At 51.0% G+C, this 21,304-nt stretch overlaps 1 protein-coding gene across 1 annotated transcript; it reads left to right on the top strand.

The window, feature by feature from the left end:
* Positions 1–10,418: 10,418 nt before the first annotated feature.
* Npas4 (neuronal PAS domain protein 4) lies at positions 10,419–16,788 on the top strand. The gene is made up of 8 exons (XM_042258952.2): positions 10,419–11,508; positions 12,263–12,414; positions 12,603–12,705; positions 12,814–13,087; positions 13,273–13,382; positions 13,724–13,859; positions 13,984–15,413; positions 16,045–16,788. The coding sequence occupies exons 1-8, from the start codon at positions 10,887–10,889 to the stop codon at positions 16,071–16,073; spliced, it is 2,856 nt and encodes a 951-aa protein (XP_042114886.2). The 5' UTR covers positions 10,419–10,886; the 3' UTR covers positions 16,074–16,788.
* Positions 16,789–21,304: the final 4,516 nt, after the last annotated feature.

Below are 21,304 nucleotides of genomic sequence, written 5' to 3'. Positions count from 1 at the left end.
AGGTTGCTACTTATAAATGTCTGCTTCCATTGAAAGCTTCTTGCAGCCCACCAGCTCTCTGGAACGTTCTGGAGTCAAACCTCTCCTAGACTGCCTGCAAGTGCCACTTGGCCTCTGGATGGAAATGTGGCCTGCTGGACACTGGCAGGACTCCCCAGAGCCATGTGGACCCAGCCCCTTGGACCCTCTGCCCAGTCCTGATGACGCCTGACAGAGGACAGCACAATGTACTTGGCCATTCTTGAGGAGATGTACAATTTCCAGACAGGTCTCCATTCTGTCTGGACCAGGGTTGGTGAGCCAGAATGGATCTGATCTAGATCAGCAGTTGTGGTTTTGTGTATAGCAACTATCCCTGGAGCCTTGAATGGTGCTTCCAAGGGGCACCCATTGCCAGGGCCAAACCTTCAGTGCACAAAGGGGGAAACTGAGGCAGTCGTCAGAAAGACGTCATTTGCCAAGGTCACAAGGCAAGGCAGTATATTTGTTGCTGAGATTAGGACCCAGAACACTGCCTCCTGACCCCAAAGGCCAGCCTTTGAATGACACACAAGGTCACTGCACTGTGGGAGCCAAAGACATGTTTCAAGATCTACCATCTCCAACTGTGGCCGTGGCCCTTGGAGTCACTTCATCCTGCAGTAGCCTTCAGCCACCCAAGAGAGATGACCTCCAAGGAGTTCCCTCTTCAACTGGGCCTCCGAGACTCTCTGAAAGTGGGTGTTTGGGCTAGACTGTGGGGTCCATCCATGGCTGTCTGAGGGACCATGCTGAGAGGATTTTCTTCCTTCCACAAGACTGGAGTTAAGGAAGCTGCAGACAGTAGTTACTTCAGGCACAGGCTGTGCAGACCACTCTCAGGATAAGCAGGGGTCTGTTCTGTGCATGTTGGATCCCATCCGACTACTCCAATGGTGAGTCCCCTGATGAAGCAGGTCCGGGCCTGGAAGGATGGCCCTGGCTGGGTTGGATCTACGGAGGAGACAGCCAGTGAAGCACTTGCTTTCCACTGAGCCTTAGGAAGTATTTATTTCCCCAAATCCACACAGGCTTGGTGTTCAGGGACCCCAGAGCTGAGAAACATGGTCCCCTGGAGACTTCAGGCTCTCTCAGACCCTAGCATTGGGCACATGGGCTATTCCCCCCTGAAACTGGGTTTCAGCTTTGCAGTGTTCAGATTCCAGAGCCTGAGAGATGCTTGGCTAGGTGGGACCTGGATACAGAGACGCTCAGGAAGCCGATAGGGGAGGATGAGCCTTTAAGGCCAAGTGTTCTGCTGGTCTTTCACTTTGCAAATAGGGAAAGGGAGGCCCAAGGAGGAGAAGGGACTTGCAATGGTACCCCCAGTGGCAGTTAGAGCTAGAATCCATGTCTCCTGATCCTCCTGCCTGGGACTCTTCCTCTGCCTTAAACACAGTCTGCTGGCACCGAGGCTAAGCTCACTTCCTCTTCATCTCAAGATCTCTGAATCCTTGGCAGTGGAATCCTCAGCCAGGGCTGGGCCATTCAGGAGCTTTCCCCTTCACCAGATGGTCCTTTCCTCCGCAGCTTCCTGGTGTCCCCTTCTCGCCCACACAGTGCTCATTCTTTCCTAGTTCCAGAAGCTTCTCCAGCAACAGGCCAGAACAGCTGCTTTTCTGCTTCTTGCTATGGTTCAGCCAACTGTGGTTGCAACATTTGCAGGAGTGGATATGTCTCCAGCTCTCTGCTCTTGGGGTCTCGTCTTGGTTGCCTCTAGGGTTTTCTTTCTGCCTCTGGCCCAGGCCTGTTCATCATTGCTGAGTTTTAAATCCCTCTGTCTTTCCTGGCCTCTCTTGGGCTGCTCTCTGAAAATGCCTCCTCTGTGTGCCCAGGGCCATTGGGAGTAATCAGCCCACACATCACATCTGCTCTTGGGGTTCTAATGAGCCGATCCCCACACCAGACACATAAGGCATGAGTATTGGCTGCACCTGTAAACTCCATGTCCCTGGGGACACTTAGGTGATATTAGAGACAAGCATAAATCTGGGTCTGCAGTAGCCTGCAAATCTGAGTAGAAGGGAGAGCAAGGAAAGGGCAGTCACAGGGAGCTTTGGGGTGTGGGAAACAGGGATTTAAGATGGGTAAGAACATGGTCAGGTTGGCCTCTAGAAAGACGGCCAAGGATTTCAATTGTTGACTCCTGAAGAGAATACATTGGTACTGGCCTGGATGCTCCTTTCTGCCCTTGAGGGATGTGAGGATGCCCATTGATACACAGGAAGGGGTCTGAATCCAAATTCTCAGGGTCACTTGGTGTGTATCCCTCAGTTTCCCCAGGACTCCACTGATATCTGTATCCCTCTCTTTGGAGATGTTTCAGCCTGGACTGTGGCTGCCTCCATCTAGTACTCATAGACCAAGGATGCAGGAAACACACAGGGCCATGAACCCAACCAAGCTGCTTCTCTGTGGTCTTATTCAAAATTATATTTTCCTTAAGATTATGGCCACTCCCATTCCATATTCAGCACTTACTCTGTTCCTTCCATGCCTATGGCCTTGTTCTGAGTGCTTACAGATCAGTTCACCTAGCTCTTTTTTGTTTATTTGTTTTTGTTTTGTTTTGTTTTGTTTTGAGACAGTTTCTCTGTGTAGCTTTGACTGTCCTGGAACTCACTCACTCTGCAGACCAGGCTGACCTCGAACTCAGAGATCTGCCTGTCTCTGTCTCACCTAAGTCTTGCATCAAGGCCTTAACACAAGTTTTATTATCCTCACATCTCAGTTTAATACTGAGGCATGAAATGGTAAGTCCCTTAACTGACCATTGTCACAGTCTGTAATGGAGGCAAGACTCAGTCCGACCCTCCCTCCAGGCCCCACCTCTTGCCCTCCCTGTCTTGACTGTCTTCCAGCTCTATGTAAAGATCCTGTATATTCAAATTCCTCTTTTCATCATTTTAGTCACATTCTTGTTTATATTGTGTGCATGTGTGTGGGCAGGTGTGCACCATGGTCTGTGTGTGGAGATCAGAGGACAACTTGTGGGAGTCAGTTTTTTCTTACCACCAGGTCAGTCCTGGGGATTGAACGCAGGTTGTCAGGATTGGCGGCAAGCACCATTACCTGATGAGCCGTCTTACTGGCCCCTCAATCCTTTCTTAATGGCCCTTCCATTCTGAATATGACAAACCGCCTCCTTTCAGCCTTCTCTTCACCAAGAAAAATCTCTCCATTCTTTCCATCTTATATAGATATAAATTACATATATATGTGTATATCACAAATACACAGGGGGTACTTTGCTCCAAGCTGGTGGTGGACAAAGCAGACCATTCCTACCCAGGGGGCTCCAGTCGAGGCCAAGGAAGACCGTAACCAACTCATCAGCAGAACCAAGTCCAGAATTGCCACTGTCACAGCTGGTGAGAGAAGCGCAGGGAACCTGTAGCTGGAGATTTGACCTGACACGGAAGGTTTTCTGGAGTGACATTTGAGCCAAGATATTGAGGAAAATGATAACCAGGTGCAGGGAGAGGCAAGGGGCTGTCTGTGCACAGGGCTGCGGAGAACAGAATGGCAGAAGCTGCCAGTGGCTAGAAGGGGGGGGGGGCGTCGCAGGCAGGGGAGGGGAAAGGCCACTGCAGCACAGCCTGGGAGGAGGTCTGGGTTGCTCCTCACACTTCCCGATGGCCCTGGTGGTTAATGCCTGAGCTTTGGCCGCCTCATCTCAGGTTCATTCCCAGCACAGCTCCTGCAGCCAAACCTGCTGGTTAAAGTGGGGTGGGGTGGGGGGGCAGCTATTAAAGGAACACAGTGCTGCCTTGTGTCCACCTAATTAATGCACCTGTTAGCTTCTACCACCAGGACCCACCACACCTTATAAAGCCTTAGGACCATGCTCCATCCAGTTCATTCCACCCTACCCCACCCACCCAGCACAACCAAGTCAGTCAGTCGGCCACTTGACTCCCAGCAACACAGCGCAAACACACCTCCCTAGGGAGTCCACTGCCAGCTCCCTGGGCCTGGTCTTCCCTTATGTTTCATCCCCCAGTGCCCCGGATGCTTCTTTTGTGACAGTCTCTCATTCAGACGGCTGGCTGGCATTGTCTTCTCACCAGTGTGGAGGCTCCACGATGTTAAAGCCAGGCTTGTGTCTCTCCCACTGCAGCATCCACCACAGAGGCTGGCCCCATTCATCCCTCAGGTGTATGTAGTGAGCATCACCTCCACCCCCTTAGTCCCTGATTCCTGCCCAGGCCTGTGGTGGATGCTGGGCATGGTGGCAGGGGCTGGGGTAGTAGACAAGGAACAAGCATGATAATTAAGACTGACACATGCAGCCACGAAGACAGGGGCATGCCTGTAACTCCAGCACGGGGGAGGTAGAGGCAGGAGGACAGGAAGTTCAAGGTCGTCCTCCGCTATGTAATGAATTTGAGGTTAGGCTAGGATCCCTGAGACCCTGTCTCAAATTTTTTAAAAGTGCAATAAGGAAGAGGCCCGGGTGGGACGGTGAGGGCAGAAGGGGTGTGCTAGTCACCCCTAGAAGACCATCGGGGCAGGGAAGAGTTCACCTGCTGAGGAAGATCACAGGCATGAATGTGTGAGGGTGCCGCCTCCTCCAGGCCCACAGATCTAGAGGTCAGGGGTCATGCCCTCCACTTCTATCTTCATGCCACTGAGGCAGTGGGGTCCCTGGTCTGAATTTTTAAAGTGTGTCCTGTGAATTAATTTTTCTCCCCTCCTTGGAGCAGGCCCCTCTATCAGCCCTGTCCTCAAGCCTTACCCAGATATCTTCATTTTCCCCATCCAGGCTCTAGTCTGCCCCTCCTACCCACTCCATCCCTCCCTGTCCCTCTCCCCTGCCCAGCCCACTGCCCTGGCTCTGACCGTTCCCATGCGTGGGTGCCAGTGTGTACCCTCTTCACATGAGATTTGTTGATATCATAACCATAAATAGATAAAACGTTCTGAGTGCTTCCATGAGCAAGTGGGATTGAGGGAGTGATCTCACAAAGGGGAGGTCGGAGAAGGAAAACGGCCCATGGAGGAGCAGCTGAGACCAGCTTGATGCTGCACAAGCCAGTCCTACCTGAGGGCTAGCTTTCCATTGCACAAATGGATTGAGGACTGCCAGAGAACCTTCTGGAAGACATTTATGGGACTGCAAGTCCACCAACTCAAAAGAACAATGTAATAAGAAAATCTAGATTTTTAAAAAGAAAACAAAGAATGTGGAAGCTGAGAAACATGGATTTTAATTCTGAGTTCATCTCATTCTGGCTGTGTGGCCCTGAGCAAGTTGCCCACCCTCTCTGGGAAGGTGTATATTCTTCCATTGAGTCAGATTAGAGACATCAGGAGACCTGGTGTCTCATATTTTCCTGTAAGAAAAATTGGTCTCCTTATAATAACTTCATTTCCAATATGGGACAACTCATCTTCCCAAAATGCAGTCCCAAAGAGACTAGGGGTGGAATGGGGTATCCTGATTCTTCATTGCCAGTTGGAGTTCATGCTGTCATGGGAACAGGGTATGCAGAATCACTTCTGCTTGGGGGAGACTGTACATTCATGGTTATGAAGAGGGCTAGACATTAGTAAGGGCTTCCCAAGTTCTCCCTTAAAAAAGTGAAGAAAGAATAAAGAGAGAGATGAAGTGACAGCTTGGTTTGAGACCAGAGAGCTTTCCAGAAAGAGACAAAGTGACAGGAGGGGCTGGGTAGGGGGCTGTTTCTTTGCCCTCTGCTCTAAGGATGGCAAGCTTTCTCTGTCAAGGGTCAGGGAGTAGACATTTCGGCTTGGTGGTCCCTGGTCCCTTCTGCGTTTACCTAACTCTGTGGCTGTCTGAAGACGGGCCCAGCCACAAGTCAACTAATGGGTCTGAATCTGTCCCAGTAAAAGTTCATTTGTAAAAAGAAGCAGTGGACCAGATTTTATTTGAGGTCATAGTATATAGGTCCCACTTTTGTTCGATGTGGTAAGAGAACAAATTTCTGTGAGCAAGTTAGGCTTAAAGCATAGCATTGCCTGCACCTTGCTGTATGACTAAGCCATTGTCCATTTCTGATCATAATTTCACCAACTATATAATGAACATAATAATACCAACCATATTAGTCCTGAGAAAACGTCTAAGAGGGGCTGATAGAATGGCTAGGAAGGTTAAGGCACTTGCTGGCAAGCCTGATGACTTGGGTTTGATCCCTGCCCAGGACCCTGTGGTGGAGTGTAAACTGACTCCTGCAAGTTATCCTCTGACCTCCACACATGCACACCATGACACATGTGTGTCCCCACCATGATAAATAAATAAATGGAAAAAAAAGTGTCTAAGAGATCAAAGCAAGTCCCTCCGTCCCCTTACTCCATCACTTTCAACGGTGCTAAATCTACCACACAGGCCACATCCTTGCTCGCTAAGGGTGATAGTAGCCTTCTAGGATGGAGATGCATCTTTCAATAGAGTCACATTCTTGGTCTGTCTTCCCAACCTACAGTCCTCAATGACCCCGTTTCTGGAGCAATTCAAGCACAGGAGGAAACAAGGAATCTCTCTTCCTCTCTACCATCCAGCCATTTGGCAGGGTGCTAGAGTTCACTTGAGGGAGCAAGATGGCTGCAGTGGCTGGTGGCCAGGCTTTGCAGGAGGCCTGTGAGAGTCAGGTTGGCACTAGAGTCAGGATCAGTAAGTGTCTGTGTTCTCCTAGCCAGCTCTGGTCCCAGCTTTCCTGGAGCCTCCATGAAGCCACCACAGCTGTGGTCAGGTGGGAACATGCAGCCCCATTCATTGCATCGTAAAGTTGAGGTTGTCATCTTGTCCTGTCTGCTCAGATGACCTCTGAGTGCCACATCCTTCAACCCCTTTTCATCTCTAAAGCCCTCGCAAGTGGTTCATCCTCTCTCTTCCCCCTTCCTCTTCCTCTCTTTCCTTCCCTCTCTCCTTCCCTTCCTCATAGACATATTTGTGCAGACAAACACCACATGTACACTGACAGTCCTCTGTCAACATCCTTGTTCCAATTTTTGAGAAAAAGCAGCCAGGAGTCTCCATGATATTCTGAAGAATCAAATCCTCCACCCACCTACCAACTCCTCAGGAGGTCTTCCTCCCGGAAAATCTCTGAAAAAGATACATCACTTCTTCTCTAATAGGGGTTGAGGGGTGATGTCCCTCTAGAGCCCCAATAAAGCTATGCAAGACAGGAGCAAGGGATCTCATGGCCTGTTCTTGCTATAAAAAGGCCTTTTTCGGAAAAAATAAAGAAAGGAATCAGCCAATCCCTTCTCGATGCCATCACCTCTTCTTGGTGATTTTTCGGGGAAGGAGTGGGTGGGTTTCCATGGCAACAGATGCGAGCTCTGCTCAGTAAAGAAGGGACCTTGATATTTTTTTCTCTCTCATTCTCTCAGTTGTGTGTGTGTCTCTGTGTGTATGTGCGTGCTACACATGCCTGTGCCCACACCAGCAATCTTTTTAGAACTAAAGAAAGCCCTTCTCTCAGCTCCCCAAATATGGAGTGATGGAAAACCACTCACTCCTGCAGGCCAGAGAAGATTCCGGATGGTTCCAGAGAAAGGGGAGTGTTCCTGTGAGGTTGTTTTTCTCCACTGCAGAGACTGCATGCAGCAGAGAGGCCTTTGCAAATGATTAGAGGCTAAGAGTTAGAAAGAAAGATGCTTGGTGGAGAGAGGTGAGCAAAGGACAGATGGTGCAAAAAACCAGCAAATGGTATCAGAGTGGGCAAGGGATGGAGCACCGGGTCTCGGGAGGCATTTGATCCATACAAACCATCAAATGCTGTGCAAAAGACCCAGGGCAGGCTCAGATATGGACACAAACACACAGAGAGCTATAAAATAAATATATGTGAGCACAAAATACAAAACCACATGCAACACAGGAAGGTAGCGACTTAGAAAAACACAGACAGATCAAAACTACAGATGCAGGTACTGGCAAATGTGTAGACACACAAGGATGCAAAGCTCAGCTGCAAAACACATGCAAACAGATACATGGATGCAGATAGACAAGTGTGTTCAGACAGACAGGCTTGGATACAGACACAGAACATGCAACACAGCTTCAGCCAAGTATACACACATACACACACACACACACACACACACACACACACACACACACACACACCTCCCCTTCAGTTCCTCAAGCATCCTATAGCAGGAGGGCAGAGCTGCTGGGAATCTCTTGTACACCCACACCTATTTCTTCTACACACACACACACACACACACACACACACACACACACACAGACCCCCAAAGCCCCTCTCTCAACTCACTCCTTGCCCACTTTCCCATAACAAAAGGCTGTGATGCCTCCCCCATCTCAGGCTTCCAATTCTGTTCTGCTGCTGCTGCCGCCGCCGCCTGCCGCTTGGGGGGAGAGAGTGGGGTGACTCAGCCAGGCCAGGATGACTCATACTGACAGTATTTTTAGCAGCGGCCAGGAGCTCTCTAGCGTGCCAGCCGCCCCCTCCTCCTGCCTGCTATTTCAGAACCGTCACTGGTGATATAAATAGCTCTTCTCCCACGGCCTGAAGCTGCTGCCAGGCTATTTTTGGTTCTTCACAGTTAAAAATAGTTTCGTGGAGGTGGGAGGCAAGAAGAGGGGGAGCTGGCCTAGGGAGAGGAGACATTGGGGGCACACAGAGCTTCTCAACTTGAATCAGAGTAGTCAAACTAGGATGATCCCTCCTCTACCCCCTCCCGTGTCCCTTTCTAGACCCTTCTCCCCTTCCGAAGTTCCTTATCCCTAGTCCATTCTTGTGGAAAAAACCAAGGAGTCCTCCCATAGCCTAACTCTCTTCCCTAGCTCAACTATTTCCTACAGCCCAGAAGTGTCGACCCCCGCCCCTGTAAATAGCCCATCTATATTCTCAGGGAAGAGGATGGCAGCTGCATCCTGTCACCCTCGTCCATCCTGAGGCCCACCTCGGCTTTGATGTAACAGGCAGGCCATGGCCAATCTGATTGGCAAGGCAATATTCAGCACCACGGACAGTGGCCACCATCCTGTGTTTTCCCAGCTGCTCAAACTGCTTGGGAGACCAGCAGGACCCAGCAGAGAGACACAACTTATTATGGAGGAGATACCAAGAGTGTCTGCTAGCCAAGGCTTAAAACAGTCTGTGAGGAAGACAGGCTAGGGATGAGCCTCAGTGATAGAATGCTTGTCCAGCATGCACAAAGCCCTGGTTCCATCCTCAGCTCTAAGAAACAAAGAAATCCACTTGCCGTGTGATGATTTAAGTAGATGCTTTCAATCTCTACCAGAATGGCACAAAACACCAGGAAAGGGTCTCTACAACCATGGACCTCTTCTTTCTCCCCCATCTCCCCACCCACCTCTCACCTTTGGCATCTCTAGGGATTGAACTCAAGCCTTGAGCATGCTAAAAGTGTGCTCTACGACTAAGTCATAGTCCCATTCTTGAACGCACTCTCTTCCAACGCCCCCTTCTCCTCACTCCACATTGCTTCTCTTGCTACCACCCCTTTCCATGGAATGAGCGTTTTCTTGACCACAAACTTTTCTCTTTGGTGTCAAAGTTCATTTCTACCTCTGTGACTTTCTACAGCCAGGACTGTCCCTGTCCCCCAGCTTTTTAAATGGTCTTGTTTGTTTTTTATTTGTTTGTTTTGTTTTTTTTTTCCAGCCCTAAAAGTGTTTTTACATATTCCTACTCTAAATGAGATTTCAGGCAAAAAGTTTCCATAGACCATCGCTTTCTCCTTTTATGAGGTTGTGGGATAAAAAAAGGGTACCCATCCCCTCCGTAGAGAGCAATCATATATAGTGACTAGAGAGAGAGAGGGGCGGTGTGACGCAAAGGCCACCCTATGGAGGTAAGCCGGACAAAAAATAAATAAACCAAAGGTGCAGTTTTCAGGGGTTTAGGGGTCCACAAATTCCCAACAATCAGTGGAGGAAGAAAACAAAAAGGAAACACACACACACACACACACACACACACACACACACACACAGTGGAGAGTGGAAAGGCAGAACGAGGAGCCTTGGCGCTAAAATCGGAGCAAGAATTGGAGGGAGCTGGGAAGGGGAGCCTGGCAGAATTAAAGGGTCTTGGGTAGGTGCAGCAGTCACGGAGGCGCAGCAGACCCTGGCGTCTTAGCTGCCTCCCCCTCTTCCTCGCCGAAGCGGTGGGGGGAGCTCTCGGGAGCAGAGCGGAGGCCGGTTGGCCCCGCCCGCCGCCGCCGCCGCCGCAGCCGCCGGAGGATTCCTGTCCTAATATGGAGCTGGGATTCCCCCAGCCCCGCCCCCGCCCCCAGCCCGCCGGAGAGACTGGGGCTCGCTAGAGGGCGGGGGAGCAGCTCTCCTTGGGGGCTGGCAACTGGGAGAGGGTGCGGGGAGGCCTAAATGTAGATCCAGATCCTTACCAGGCCCTGGGTCCTTGCCTCAGTTTCCCCCACAGGTGACTAAGGTTAACAGAGGAACGAGGACCACAGAGGTGATGTTTGTGTCCCTATGCTGCCCTGGATACATGATCAAGGCCGAATTCAGCTGGTCTCTTCCCCACAGGAATACCATTCCATCCTAGAGATTTAGACCCTCAGGCCAGGGCTTGGAGGGGAGGAAGGAATTATTTATTTGAAAGTGGCTAAGGGATTTTCAGATTGAATAGACCCCAGCAAAGACCTCCGGTTGTGACCTACCCCCCCCTCAAACCTAAGGAAAGTTCCTCATGTGACTTTGACCTTTGCCCGGCAAATAGAGGCAAATTCGCAGAGGTCCCTTCCCCTTCCTATCCTTTTCCTCCTTAGAAAAATCGGTGTTGGTACCAGCGGGTCCTAGGCCTTTTGCAAACTCTCCTGCCAAGGGCTTCAGCCCACCCTAACCCATGCACTGTTCCTCCTCTCAATAGAATACAATGGGAAACCTGGGTCCCTGCACTCCACGCCTGGCTCTGCACAGCTCTCGCCAGCCAGCCCCCTCCGCAGCCTCCTTCCCCCCCCCTTCCCCCGCCCCCTCCCTCTCCCGTTCGACGTCACAAGATGACGTAGGAAGCCAGGGAGGGAGGAGGAGCGCCCCCCCTCCCCAGCCAGTGGCTCCCGCTGCAGCTTGCTTTAGCCCAGCCTCCCGCCTCCCGCTCCCCCCTCCGTCTCTAAAACGAGCCCCCCACGCCTGCCAGGAGCTATATAAGGCGGATCGAGGCAGGCGAGGGGGGCAGCGCTGCCGAGCGGAGCCCAGGAGTGGAGCGGGAGCGAGCGAGAGCCTGAGCGAAAGACTGGGAAGCAAGCAAGAGGAAGCCTCCGGTGCATCGGAACAGGATCGCAGGTGCTCGGGAGCCGGAGCTGGAGCTCCACAGCCGGCAGTCATGTACCGATCCACCAAGGGCGCTTCCAAGGCGCGCCGCGACCAGATCAACGCCGAGATCCGGAACCTCAAGGAACTGCTGCCGTTGGCTGAAGCGGACAAGGTCCGGCTGTCCTACCTGCATATTATGAGTCTTGCCTGCATCTACACTCGCAAGGGTGTCTTCTTTGCTGGAGGTGAGCAAGCTTGGGCTACCGGAGACCAGAGCTGACAGGGACCAGGGATGGAGGAGCTGAGGGAACGCGCTGAAACTGCCGCTTGTCTAGGATAGCGTTCTGGAAGACCGTGGAGAGAAGGGACTTGAGGGGACTCCGGACTTGCTACTTTTTCTCCTGAGTTCGAGTCTAGACTAGCCTGAACGATGGTCCTAGCACCAGATTTGTGGGAGATGGAGAGCTAAAACAGAATGGTCCAGGTTCCCATTGCCTCAGAGGCATTCCAGGAATCCGGGGAGTGGACGGAAGGAAGCCTGGCAAGCTGCAGGGAAAGCCTGCAAAGGCAAAGTCTGGGCAAGAGCAGCATGTGCTAGGAAATGCTTAGAGGGTCTTTCCACGCTCAATGGGGCGCTGTCCGAGGTTCTGAAACCAGCTCGCTTGCGCGCTGCTGTCCGCGGTGCTTAAAACAGCCGTCTTTTTGCTAAGAGTGCTGTCCGCGGTGCTGAACCCCAATCCCTTCGGGAGAGCTCTGTCCACAGTGCTGACAGCTCAGGGCTGCTGAGGTTCCCGCAGGGTTTGGAAGTCTGAGGGCTTCCTGGCTAGATCGTTCTAGCAACAGGTTTTCTGGCCAAAATCCACAGGCATAGGGTCAACAGGTGTTTTCAGAGCTAGGTCTGCGAGAATGTCCTGTGTCTGCTCTGAGACTCAGGTGATGCTCTCCTCATTTGCTTTGTACCTGAGTCTTATCCCGACACCGCATCCTCTCACCCTACAGGCACTCCTCTGGCTGGCCCCACGGGGCTTCTCTCAGCTCAAGAGCTTGAAGACATCGTGGCAGCACTACCTGGATTTCTGCTTGTGTTCACAGCTGAGGGGAAGTTGCTGTACCTGTCTGAGAGTGTGAGCGAGCATCTGGGCCACTCTATGGTGAGTACTGAAAGTCTTTGCATCTTAGGTTGTGGCATATGTGGGATAAATGAGCTTTCCGCTACTGAGACACTGAGAGTTACTGGAGGTGTGTGTGTGTGTGGGGAGTCTGCCCTGAGAAAAGCTATTGGTCACAGACTGGCTCTTGCTGTCTTCACTAATGATCACCTCTCCTTTCATTCTTCTAGGTGGACCTGGTTGCCCAGGGTGACAGTATCTACGACATCATTGACCCTGCTGACCATCTGACGGTTCGCCAGCAGCTCACCATGCCCTCTGCTCTGGAGGCTGGTAAGAGCTTCCCCATTCTTCAGTGCGCTCCTCTGCTTCCCTGCTCCAACCATCTACTTCTCCTCTGGTGCCCACTCTCTCAGTCAGTTTTTCTTTTTGTTCACCTAGATCGCCTTTTCCGTTGCCGATTCAACACTTCCAAGTCCCTCCGGCGCCAGAGTGCAGGCAACAAACTGGTGCTTATTCGAGGTCGATTCCATGCTCATCCACCTGGGGCCTACTGGGCAGGAAACCCCGTGTTCACAGCTTTCTGTGCCCCACTGGAGCCAAGACCCCGCCCTGGCCCTGGCCCTGGCCCTGGCCCTGGCCCCGCTTCACTCTTCCTGGCCATGTTTCAGAGCCGACATGCTAAGGACCTAGCTCTACTGGACATCTCTGAAAGGTAAGCCCAGAGTATTCAAACTCCAGTAAGAAGGCAGGCCAGAAAGAAGGGCACCTTAGACTCTTGACCTTAGATCCAGGACAGGGAGGATGGGGCTTAAGTGGGCAGAGAGCCTGGGAGGGAATGAAGTGCATGTGTGAAGTAAGGAAAACAGAAAGCTGACCTCACCCTTTCCACCTTCCCAGTGTTCTAATCTACCTGGGCTTTGAGCGCAACGAACTGCTCTGTAAATCATGGTATGGACTGCTACACCCTGAGGACCTGGCCCACGCTTCTTCTCAACACTACCGCCTGTGTGAGTGTCCTGAGAGGCCGTGGATAACACGGGAAGCTGGCAGAAGGCGTGGGAGATAGACCAGGAATGGGCTTGGTCCACACTGATGTTGAGGAGACAGAACTGAGTCCAGCAGTTCTGGAGGCTATAGTCAACTTTGGGGTGAGAAGTCAAGGCAATATAGGACAGGGCTAAGAAACACTGAGTGATAAGGTCAAGGTGGGGAGCCTAGAGGTACAGGTTAGGGTAGTCAGAAGAGAAAATCCACGACTCCCTCAGTCCAGCGTAGAGGTGAGAAAGGTGGGTGTGTGGGTGGTGTCGCCTGATGGACTTGCTAACCCTGGACCTCTCTTTCTCCCCAGTGGCTGAAAATGGAGATATTCAGGCAGAAATGGTCGTCAGACTTCAAGCCAAGCATGGAGGCTGGGCATGGATTTACTGCATGCTGTACTCAGAAGGTCCAGAAGGCCCTATCACTGCCAATAACTACCCTATCAGGTAAGCTGTAAGATGCAGGGCAGTGGAGGGGGCGGAGGAGCTGAGGACAGTGTGGAGAGAATGGGACTGGGACTCTGGTAACAGGACAGCAGCGCCTCACAAGCCACTGCTTCTTCCTCTCCAGTGACGCGGAAGCCTGGAGCCTCCGCCAGCAGCTCACCTCTGAAGACACCCAGGCAGCCTGTGTCCTGGGAGCCCCAGCCACGCTACCCTCGTTCCCCGAGAATGTCTTCTCCCAGGAGCAGTGTCCTAACCCACTCTTTATGCCAGCCCTGGGGCGCGCCAGAAGCACCACCTTCCCCAGGGCACCTGAACTAGGTGTGATCTCAACATCAGAAGAGCTTCCCCAACCCCCCAAAGAGCTGGACTTCAGTTACCTGCCATTCCCTTCTAGGCCTGAGCCTTCTCTCCACGCAGACCTGAGCAAGGATTTGGTGTGTACTCCACCTTACACACCCCGCCAGCCAGGAGGCTGTGCCTTCCTCTTCAGCCTCCATGAACCATTCCAGACTCACTTGCCCACTCCATCCAGCTCTCTCCAGGAGCAGCTGACTCCAAGCACCGTGACGTTCTCTGATCAATTGACACCCAGCAGTGCAACTTTCCCAGACCCACTGACCAGTTCACTGCAAGGACAGTTGACCGAAACCTCAGCCAGAAGCTACGAAGACCAACTGACTCCGTGCACCTCTACCTTCCCAGACCAGCTGCTTCCCAGCACTGCCACATTCCCAGAGCCTCTGGGTAGCCCTGCCCGTGAGCAGCTGACTCCTCCCAGCACAGCATTCCAAGCACACCTCAACAGTCCCAGCCAAACCTTCCCAGAGCAACTGAGCCCCAATCCTACCAAGACTTACTTCGCCCAGGAGGGATGCAGTTTTCTCTATGAGAAGTTGCCCCCAAGTCCTAGCAGCCCTGGTAATGGGGACTGCACACTCCTGGCTCTCGCTCAGCTCCGGGGCCCCCTCTCTGTGGATGTTCCCCTGGTGCCTGAAGGCTTACTCACGCCTGAGGCCTCTCCAGTCAAGCAAAGTTTTTTCCAATACTCTGAGAAAGAGCAAAATGAGATAGATCGTCTCATCCAGCAGATCAGTCAGTTGGCTCAGGGCATGGACAGGCCCTTTTCAGCTGAGGCTGGCACCGGGGGGCTGGAGCCACTCGGAGGACTGGAGCCCCTGAACCCCAACTTGTCCCTGTCAGGGGCTGGACCCCCTGTGCTTAGCCTGGATCTGAAGCCCTGGAAATGCCAGGAGCTGGACTTCCTGGTTGACCCTGATCATTTATTCCTGGAAGAGACGCCAGTGGAAGACATCTTCATGGACCTCTCTACTCCAGACCCCAATGGGGAGTGGGGTCCAGGGGATCCTGAGGCAGAGGTCCCAGGAGGGGCCCTGTCACCTTGCAACAACCTGTCCCCAGAAGATCACAGCTTCCTGGAGGACTTGGCCACCTATGAAACCGCCTTTGAGACAGGTGTCTCAACATTCCCCTACGAAGGGTTTGCTGATGAGTTGCATCAACTCCAGAGCCAAGTTCAAGACAGCTTCCATGAAGGTGAGTCCAGCATAATGTCCAAGAGCCCCTGTCCCTGCCTTCCAATCAGATGACGAGTAGATTAGGCACATCAGTTCCACTCTCTGAACCTCCTTTTTATTAAGTGGACAATATCATCTATCACTGAGGAAGGTAGTGAGGGTAAGAGCAATGTCACACTTTGTGTGAAAGATTAGTAGAGCTGGTAGGCAGGGGAGGTGATGTGGGATAAAGTGATGGACAATGGCAAAGGCTTGAACGTTTGTGAGGGACCTAGACCAGTCACCACCTCTCCTTATAGATGAAAATAACCAAGGCCCCAGAGTTAAGAAACTTTTCTTAAGTCGTACAAAAATGAATGGAAGTTGATGCTTCCCCTAAGGGGGTGCAGAGCAGCAATCTGTAGAAGTTGGTAGCTCCATCCCAGGGGCTTTGTGCTGTCTGTGTAAAGCGGCAGCCACAGTTCCCTTCCATTCATCCACATTGCCCCCTGTCTGCTGACTCTCAGGATCATTTCCTCACTCGCCAGCACATTTGAAGCCCATGTTATATATCAGCATTGTACCACAGTCTGAGCCCAAGGACCCTTTTTCCTAATAGGCTTAACTGACCTCCCTCCCTCCCTCCCTCTCTCTCTCTCTCTCTTCTACAGATGGAAGTGGAGGGGAACCAACGTTTTGAATAAGTCTGTGACTTAACGTCGTCAAGTATGGCATATTGTCATCAAGACGTGGAGCCGCTCTCCACCCCCCCGGGACTGTTGGGGGGATTCTGGGGGCCAGAGGGGGATATATCTGATTCTCCAGGCCCTGAAGGATTTAGGGGGGAGGGGGGAGGGTAAGGGAGGGGAGCAACTTTTTAAAATCAAGGGACTTCGAGCGATCCCAGTTTCCATTTCAATCTGTATTCACTCGTAGTGAGCTTTCCTTGAATGGATTTCAAGCGGAGAATGGGGGAGTCTCACTTCCCCACCGCGCTGCCCCATGGGCCTGGGCCAGTTCTCCACTCCTAGGGGCCAAGCCACCTCTGGGTTTTGGTGGGGGAAAGGCATGGCCCACCTGGGGCTAGCCTGTGCCCTGAGGGGCTCTTGACACCCACGTAGAATTCTCTACAAAGCAGTAACGGGATTTCAATTCCGACGGACTCTGCCGCCCTGGCGGCCCTTCCTGTGACTTTTGCGCCCCGCGCCTGGGGTGGGGGGCGCGAAGAGACGCTACATTCCTTTCCGATGGAGGAAGGCAGACCTGCCGTCACACGTGTGCTTGCACGAGTGCGTGTACCTGGTGCGGGGCTCACCCGGCCGCCAGACTGCCTGGGCTTGCCCAGGTGGCCACCTCGTGGTGCTGCGGTGACTTTGTAGCCAACTTTATAATAAAGTCCAGTTTGCCTTTTTGGTACCTCTGGTGTCCTGCTCTACTGTGAAAAGGGAAGGGTGGGGAGGAGAGAGGCTGAGGAGTTAGGAGCCCTGGGGCGGGAGACGCGGGCTGACCTCCTCTAAGTCCTGACATGTCTTCATGAACTTGTCCATTTCTCCATTGGCTCTGAACCTTCAGTGTGTGGTCCACACTGTGCTAAAGACTGAGCATTTGTCCGAAGCAGACGCTACATTGAAGACAGTGGAGTCTTCGATCTGCCTTGGGTTTACAGTGTTCACGGTGTAATGGGGAGCAGAGGGCCTGGGGATAGACAAGAGGACCCAGCTTGGCATTGGTCCTGGATACGGGTTTAAAGTTTCTGGTCTTTCCCTGCCCAATCTTGCAGGATACTGATTTCCTTGGAGAGTCTTAGATCTTTACATTGGAAGTTGTGACCTGTTATCCTTACACAGGGCTTTTCAGTTAGCAAACATCTAAATCACTGTGATAAAGCTCCATTTCACTGACAAACTAACTAGATGATGGGTGTCCCCCCCGCCCCCAGTTAGTGAGAGGTGCTGGTGAGCAACATCCACACACACCCCCAGTCTTGGCTGTTCCCTCAGCTCTAAAAGCCATCTCATCACGGAATCCCCAAGAAGGGCAGTGTTGGTTGGAGCAGGGGCCCAAGTAATCCTCTCCTTTGACCCCTCCCAAGTCTGCAGTGTAGAACAGAGTTGTCACAAGTCAGTGGAGGAGAAAATTTCAAAATATTTTGTTTGACTCCAAACTCAAAGACTCAATAGCCACAGGGGGCAGTCAGCGGCGGACAGTGAAAATCAGGAGGTAGAAAGACCCGGATTCACTTCATACTCTGACCACTTACGTCTGGAGTGGCCCAAAGCTTCCACTTTGTCACGGGTAAAGTGGGGGCAGTGACAGAAGCAGCAGCCGAGAGACACTTTAGGACTGGACAGAAGACTCTTCCAACTCAAGAAGGACAGAAGACTCAGGTTGTTTTGACCTACAAAGCAGTGGTGACTGGAGACTCAGCCTCTTCTTCAAGGAAAGGATGGCAAGTCCAGGCTCCAATCTTTCCACAGAAACACAGCCCTGAAAACCGTCCCAGCCTCCTCTCATTCCAAAGCGCAGCCGCAGAGCCAGGCCCCTCAGAAGGTCCCTCCCTTACGGAAAGGAAGGTGTTCACAGGGACCCGCCGCCCTTCCCTCCTTTGAGGGGTGTGTGGTGGAACCAAAAGCTGCACTGTCATCCCCAAGAGGACCCTGACTTAGCTCCATTCCCTCCTCAGCACAGGGACGGCGAGGTGGCGAGATGGATAAAGGTGCTTGTGCCAGTGATGATCTGCACTTAATCCTTGACGGAAGGAGAGGACTGACCTCTGAAAACCCCTCAGATTTCTAATGCACTCCAGGACACACTCGGCTGTGTGCATACACACACGCACACACACCCCCACACACCCCCACTGTACATATACACTACACACACACACTGAACACATACTACATACACATTACACACACATACACACTACATATACTACTACAACTAATAACTAAAAATTTAAGAAATAGAGGTGAATTTAGGAGATGAAACTTCTGTGAGAAAAAAAGAAACACTTCCCTGATATTTGGCAGCAGGTGACAATAGTGTATATTTTGTTTGTTGTGTATTTCTTGTTTATTTTGCATTTGAGGTTTTTGTTTGTTGTAACAGGCCCTGGCTAGCTTGGAACTTGCTATATAGACCAGACTGGCCTTGAACTCATAAAGATCTACCTACCTTTGCTTCCTGAGCACTGAATTGTCTTGTTTTTGTTTTGTTTGTTTGTTTTAAAATAAAATTACAGATACTTACTGTATTTACGTCTTGCCCCACTTCCCAGTGCCCTTGTCTTTTGTTTGTTTGATTGTTTTTTGAGACAAGGTTTCTCTGTGTAGTCCTGGCTACCCTGGAACTTGCTCTATAGACCAGGTGGGCCTCGAACTCAGAGATTCACCTGCCTCTGCTGGGATTAAAGACCTGTACTTCCACCACCACTGGCTTCTTCTTCTTCTTCTTCTTCTTCTTCTTCTTCTTCTTCTTCTTCTTCTTCTTCTTCTTCTTCTTCTTCTTCTTCTTCTTCTTCTTCTTCTTCTTCTCTCCTCCTCTTCCTCCTCCTCCTCTTCTTTCTTCTTCTTTTTTGAGACAGCTTCTCATTCTTCAGCCCAGGCCACCCTGGAGTTCACTATGTAGCAGCCCAAGTTGGCCTCGCACTTCTGCAGATCTCCCTGCCTCAGCCTCCCAGGAGCTAGGATTATAGACTTGAGCCACCACCCACCCTGCGGTTCAGCCAGACCACCAGGTCCCGAGGTGAGGAAAAGAAAACTAGAAAGGCAATGTTGCCCCCTGCTGGCAAGAGCAGCAGCTGCTCCATTCCTGGCTGGTGAGGCCCCATGACGGAGCATCGTCACCTTAGAACAGACAAACTGAACCCCCGTGGGTGGTGGGGAACTTCAGAATCCGAGAGTAACTGATGTTCTGGGGACACAGTGCAGGAGAGAGGGTGTCTTAGTTACTGTTCTTTGCTGTGAGGAGACATCATGACCAAGGAAACTCAAAATGGGGACTAGCTCAGAGTTACAGAGGATGAGTCCATAATTATCATGGCTCAAAGAAGGGCAGCAGCAGGCAAGCATGATGCTGAGAGCCTACATCTGATCTGCAAGATAGAGGCAAAGAGAGACCCCAAAACAAAGCCCACACCAGTGTCTTAGTTAGGGTTTCTATTGCTGTGAAGAGACACCATGACCACAGCAACTTTTATAAAGGAAAACATTTAATTGGGCTAGTTTACAGTTTCAGAGGTCTAGTCCATTATCATCATGGCAGGAAACATGGTGGCATGCAGGCAGGCATGGTGCTGGAGACAGAGCTGAGAGGCCTACATCTTGACTTGCAGGCAACAGGAAGTGGTCTGAAATACCAGGTGTGCTCGAGCATATATAAGACCTCAAAGTCCACCTCCACAGTGACATACTTCCTTCAACAAGGCCATACCTACTCCAATAAAGCCACATCTCCTGACGGGCGGTGGTGGCGCACGCCTTTAATCCCAGCACTCGAGAGGCAGAGCTAGGCGGATCTCTGTGAGTTTGAGGCCAGCCTGGACTACCAAGTGAGTTCCAGGAAAAGGCGCAAAGCTACACAGAGAAACCCTGTCTCGAAAAAAAAAAAAAAAAAAGCCACATCTCTTACCAATGCCCTTCCCTATGAGCTCATGGAGGCCAATTACATTCAAACTATCACATTCCACTCCCTGGCCTCTATAAGCTTGTAACAATATCATAATGCAAAATGCATTTAGTTCAACTTTTAAAGTCCCTATAGTCTATCACAGTCTCAACAATGTTTAAAAGTCCAAAGTTCGAAGTCTCTTCTGAGATTCATGCACTCTCTTAACTGTAATCCCCTATAAAATATTTTTTAAAAATCACATACTTCCTACATATAATGGCACAGAATATACATTACCATTCCAAAATGCAGGGAAGGAAATATTGGACCAAAGCAAGACAAAAACCAGCTGGGCAAACTCCAAACTCAGCATCTCCATTGGATGTCAGAACTTCTCCATGAAGATGTCAGTCTTCAGATCTCCAACTCCCTTCAGCTTTGTTGACTGCAACACACTTCTCTCCCTTGGGCTTGTTCCATTCCCTATTAGCAGCTCTCCTCGGCAGATATTCCATAATTCTGGCATCTCCGGCATCTTGGGATCTCCAAGGCAATCCAGGCTTCACTTTCACAACTTCATGCAATGACCTCCATTTAGGAATATCCCTGATACTTGCCTGGTCTCAATGGCTTTCCTTAGTCTCAGAGGCAAATTCCATAGCCCCTTTCTTCTTAACTGCAGAATCACATGGCCAAAGCTGCCAAGTTCTGCTGTTTACTGGGGCTGGAAAACGGCCCCTCATTCTATTACATCTTCACCAACTTTGTGTTTTCAATTGTTTCCTCACTGCCTAAGTCTCCCTGCTCTGGAACTTGCTCTGGAGACCAGGCTGGCCTCAAATTCAGAGATCCACCAGTCTCTGGAGTGCTGGGATTAAAGACATGCACCACCACACCCAGCTCTAAGCTTTTCTTTAGTTCCTTTTCACAAGTTGGAAACTTAGCTGGCTGGGATCTTTCCCTGGGGTCACCACTTCCTATATTCCATTTCTTAATCTGTTTATCTCCTTAAACACAGAATTTAGCTCCATTCCACTTTCTGGTGCTCCTCTTCTCTTCAAATTTTACATTTTGTAATTTATCTTGCTCAGCTTGCTCCTTTCATTATAAATCTTCATTAGCATTATCACTAATAACCACATGACAGAGTCTATACCAGGCTGTTTTGAGATTTTCTTTGCCAACATAATTAATCCAAAACTCTTCACTTTAGCCTCAGGCAGACTCTTCAGCCAAGGGTAAAAGGCAGCCACTTTCTTTATCAAAATATCACAAGAATGATCTCTAGGCCATATATTAATATTCTTCTCCTCTAAAATC

Source organism: Peromyscus maniculatus, chromosome 1 (genome assembly GCF_049852395.1).
Source record: "Peromyscus maniculatus bairdii isolate BWxNUB_F1_BW_parent chromosome 1, HU_Pman_BW_mat_3.1, whole genome shotgun sequence".
Lineage (NCBI taxonomy): Eukaryota > Metazoa > Chordata > Mammalia > Rodentia > Cricetidae > Peromyscus > Peromyscus maniculatus.
The sequence above is the reverse complement of the archived record's forward strand: the minus strand, read 5'-3'. Positions and strand labels throughout refer to the sequence as shown.

Bases quoted from the DNA above. Each gene is read 5' to 3' on its own strand.
- Npas4 (XM_042258952.2), top strand. From the start codon at position 10,887: ATGGGAAACCTGGGTCCCTGCACTCCACGCCTGGCTCTGCACAGCTCT. The intron at 13,088-13,272 runs GTAAGCCCAGAG...CCACCTTCCCAG, and splicing joins CTACTGGACATCTCTGAAAG to TGTTCTAATCTACCTGGGCT. The intron at 15,414-16,044 runs GTGAGTCCAGCA...TCTCTTCTACAG, and splicing joins TCAAGACAGCTTCCATGAAG to ATGGAAGTGGAGGGGAACCA.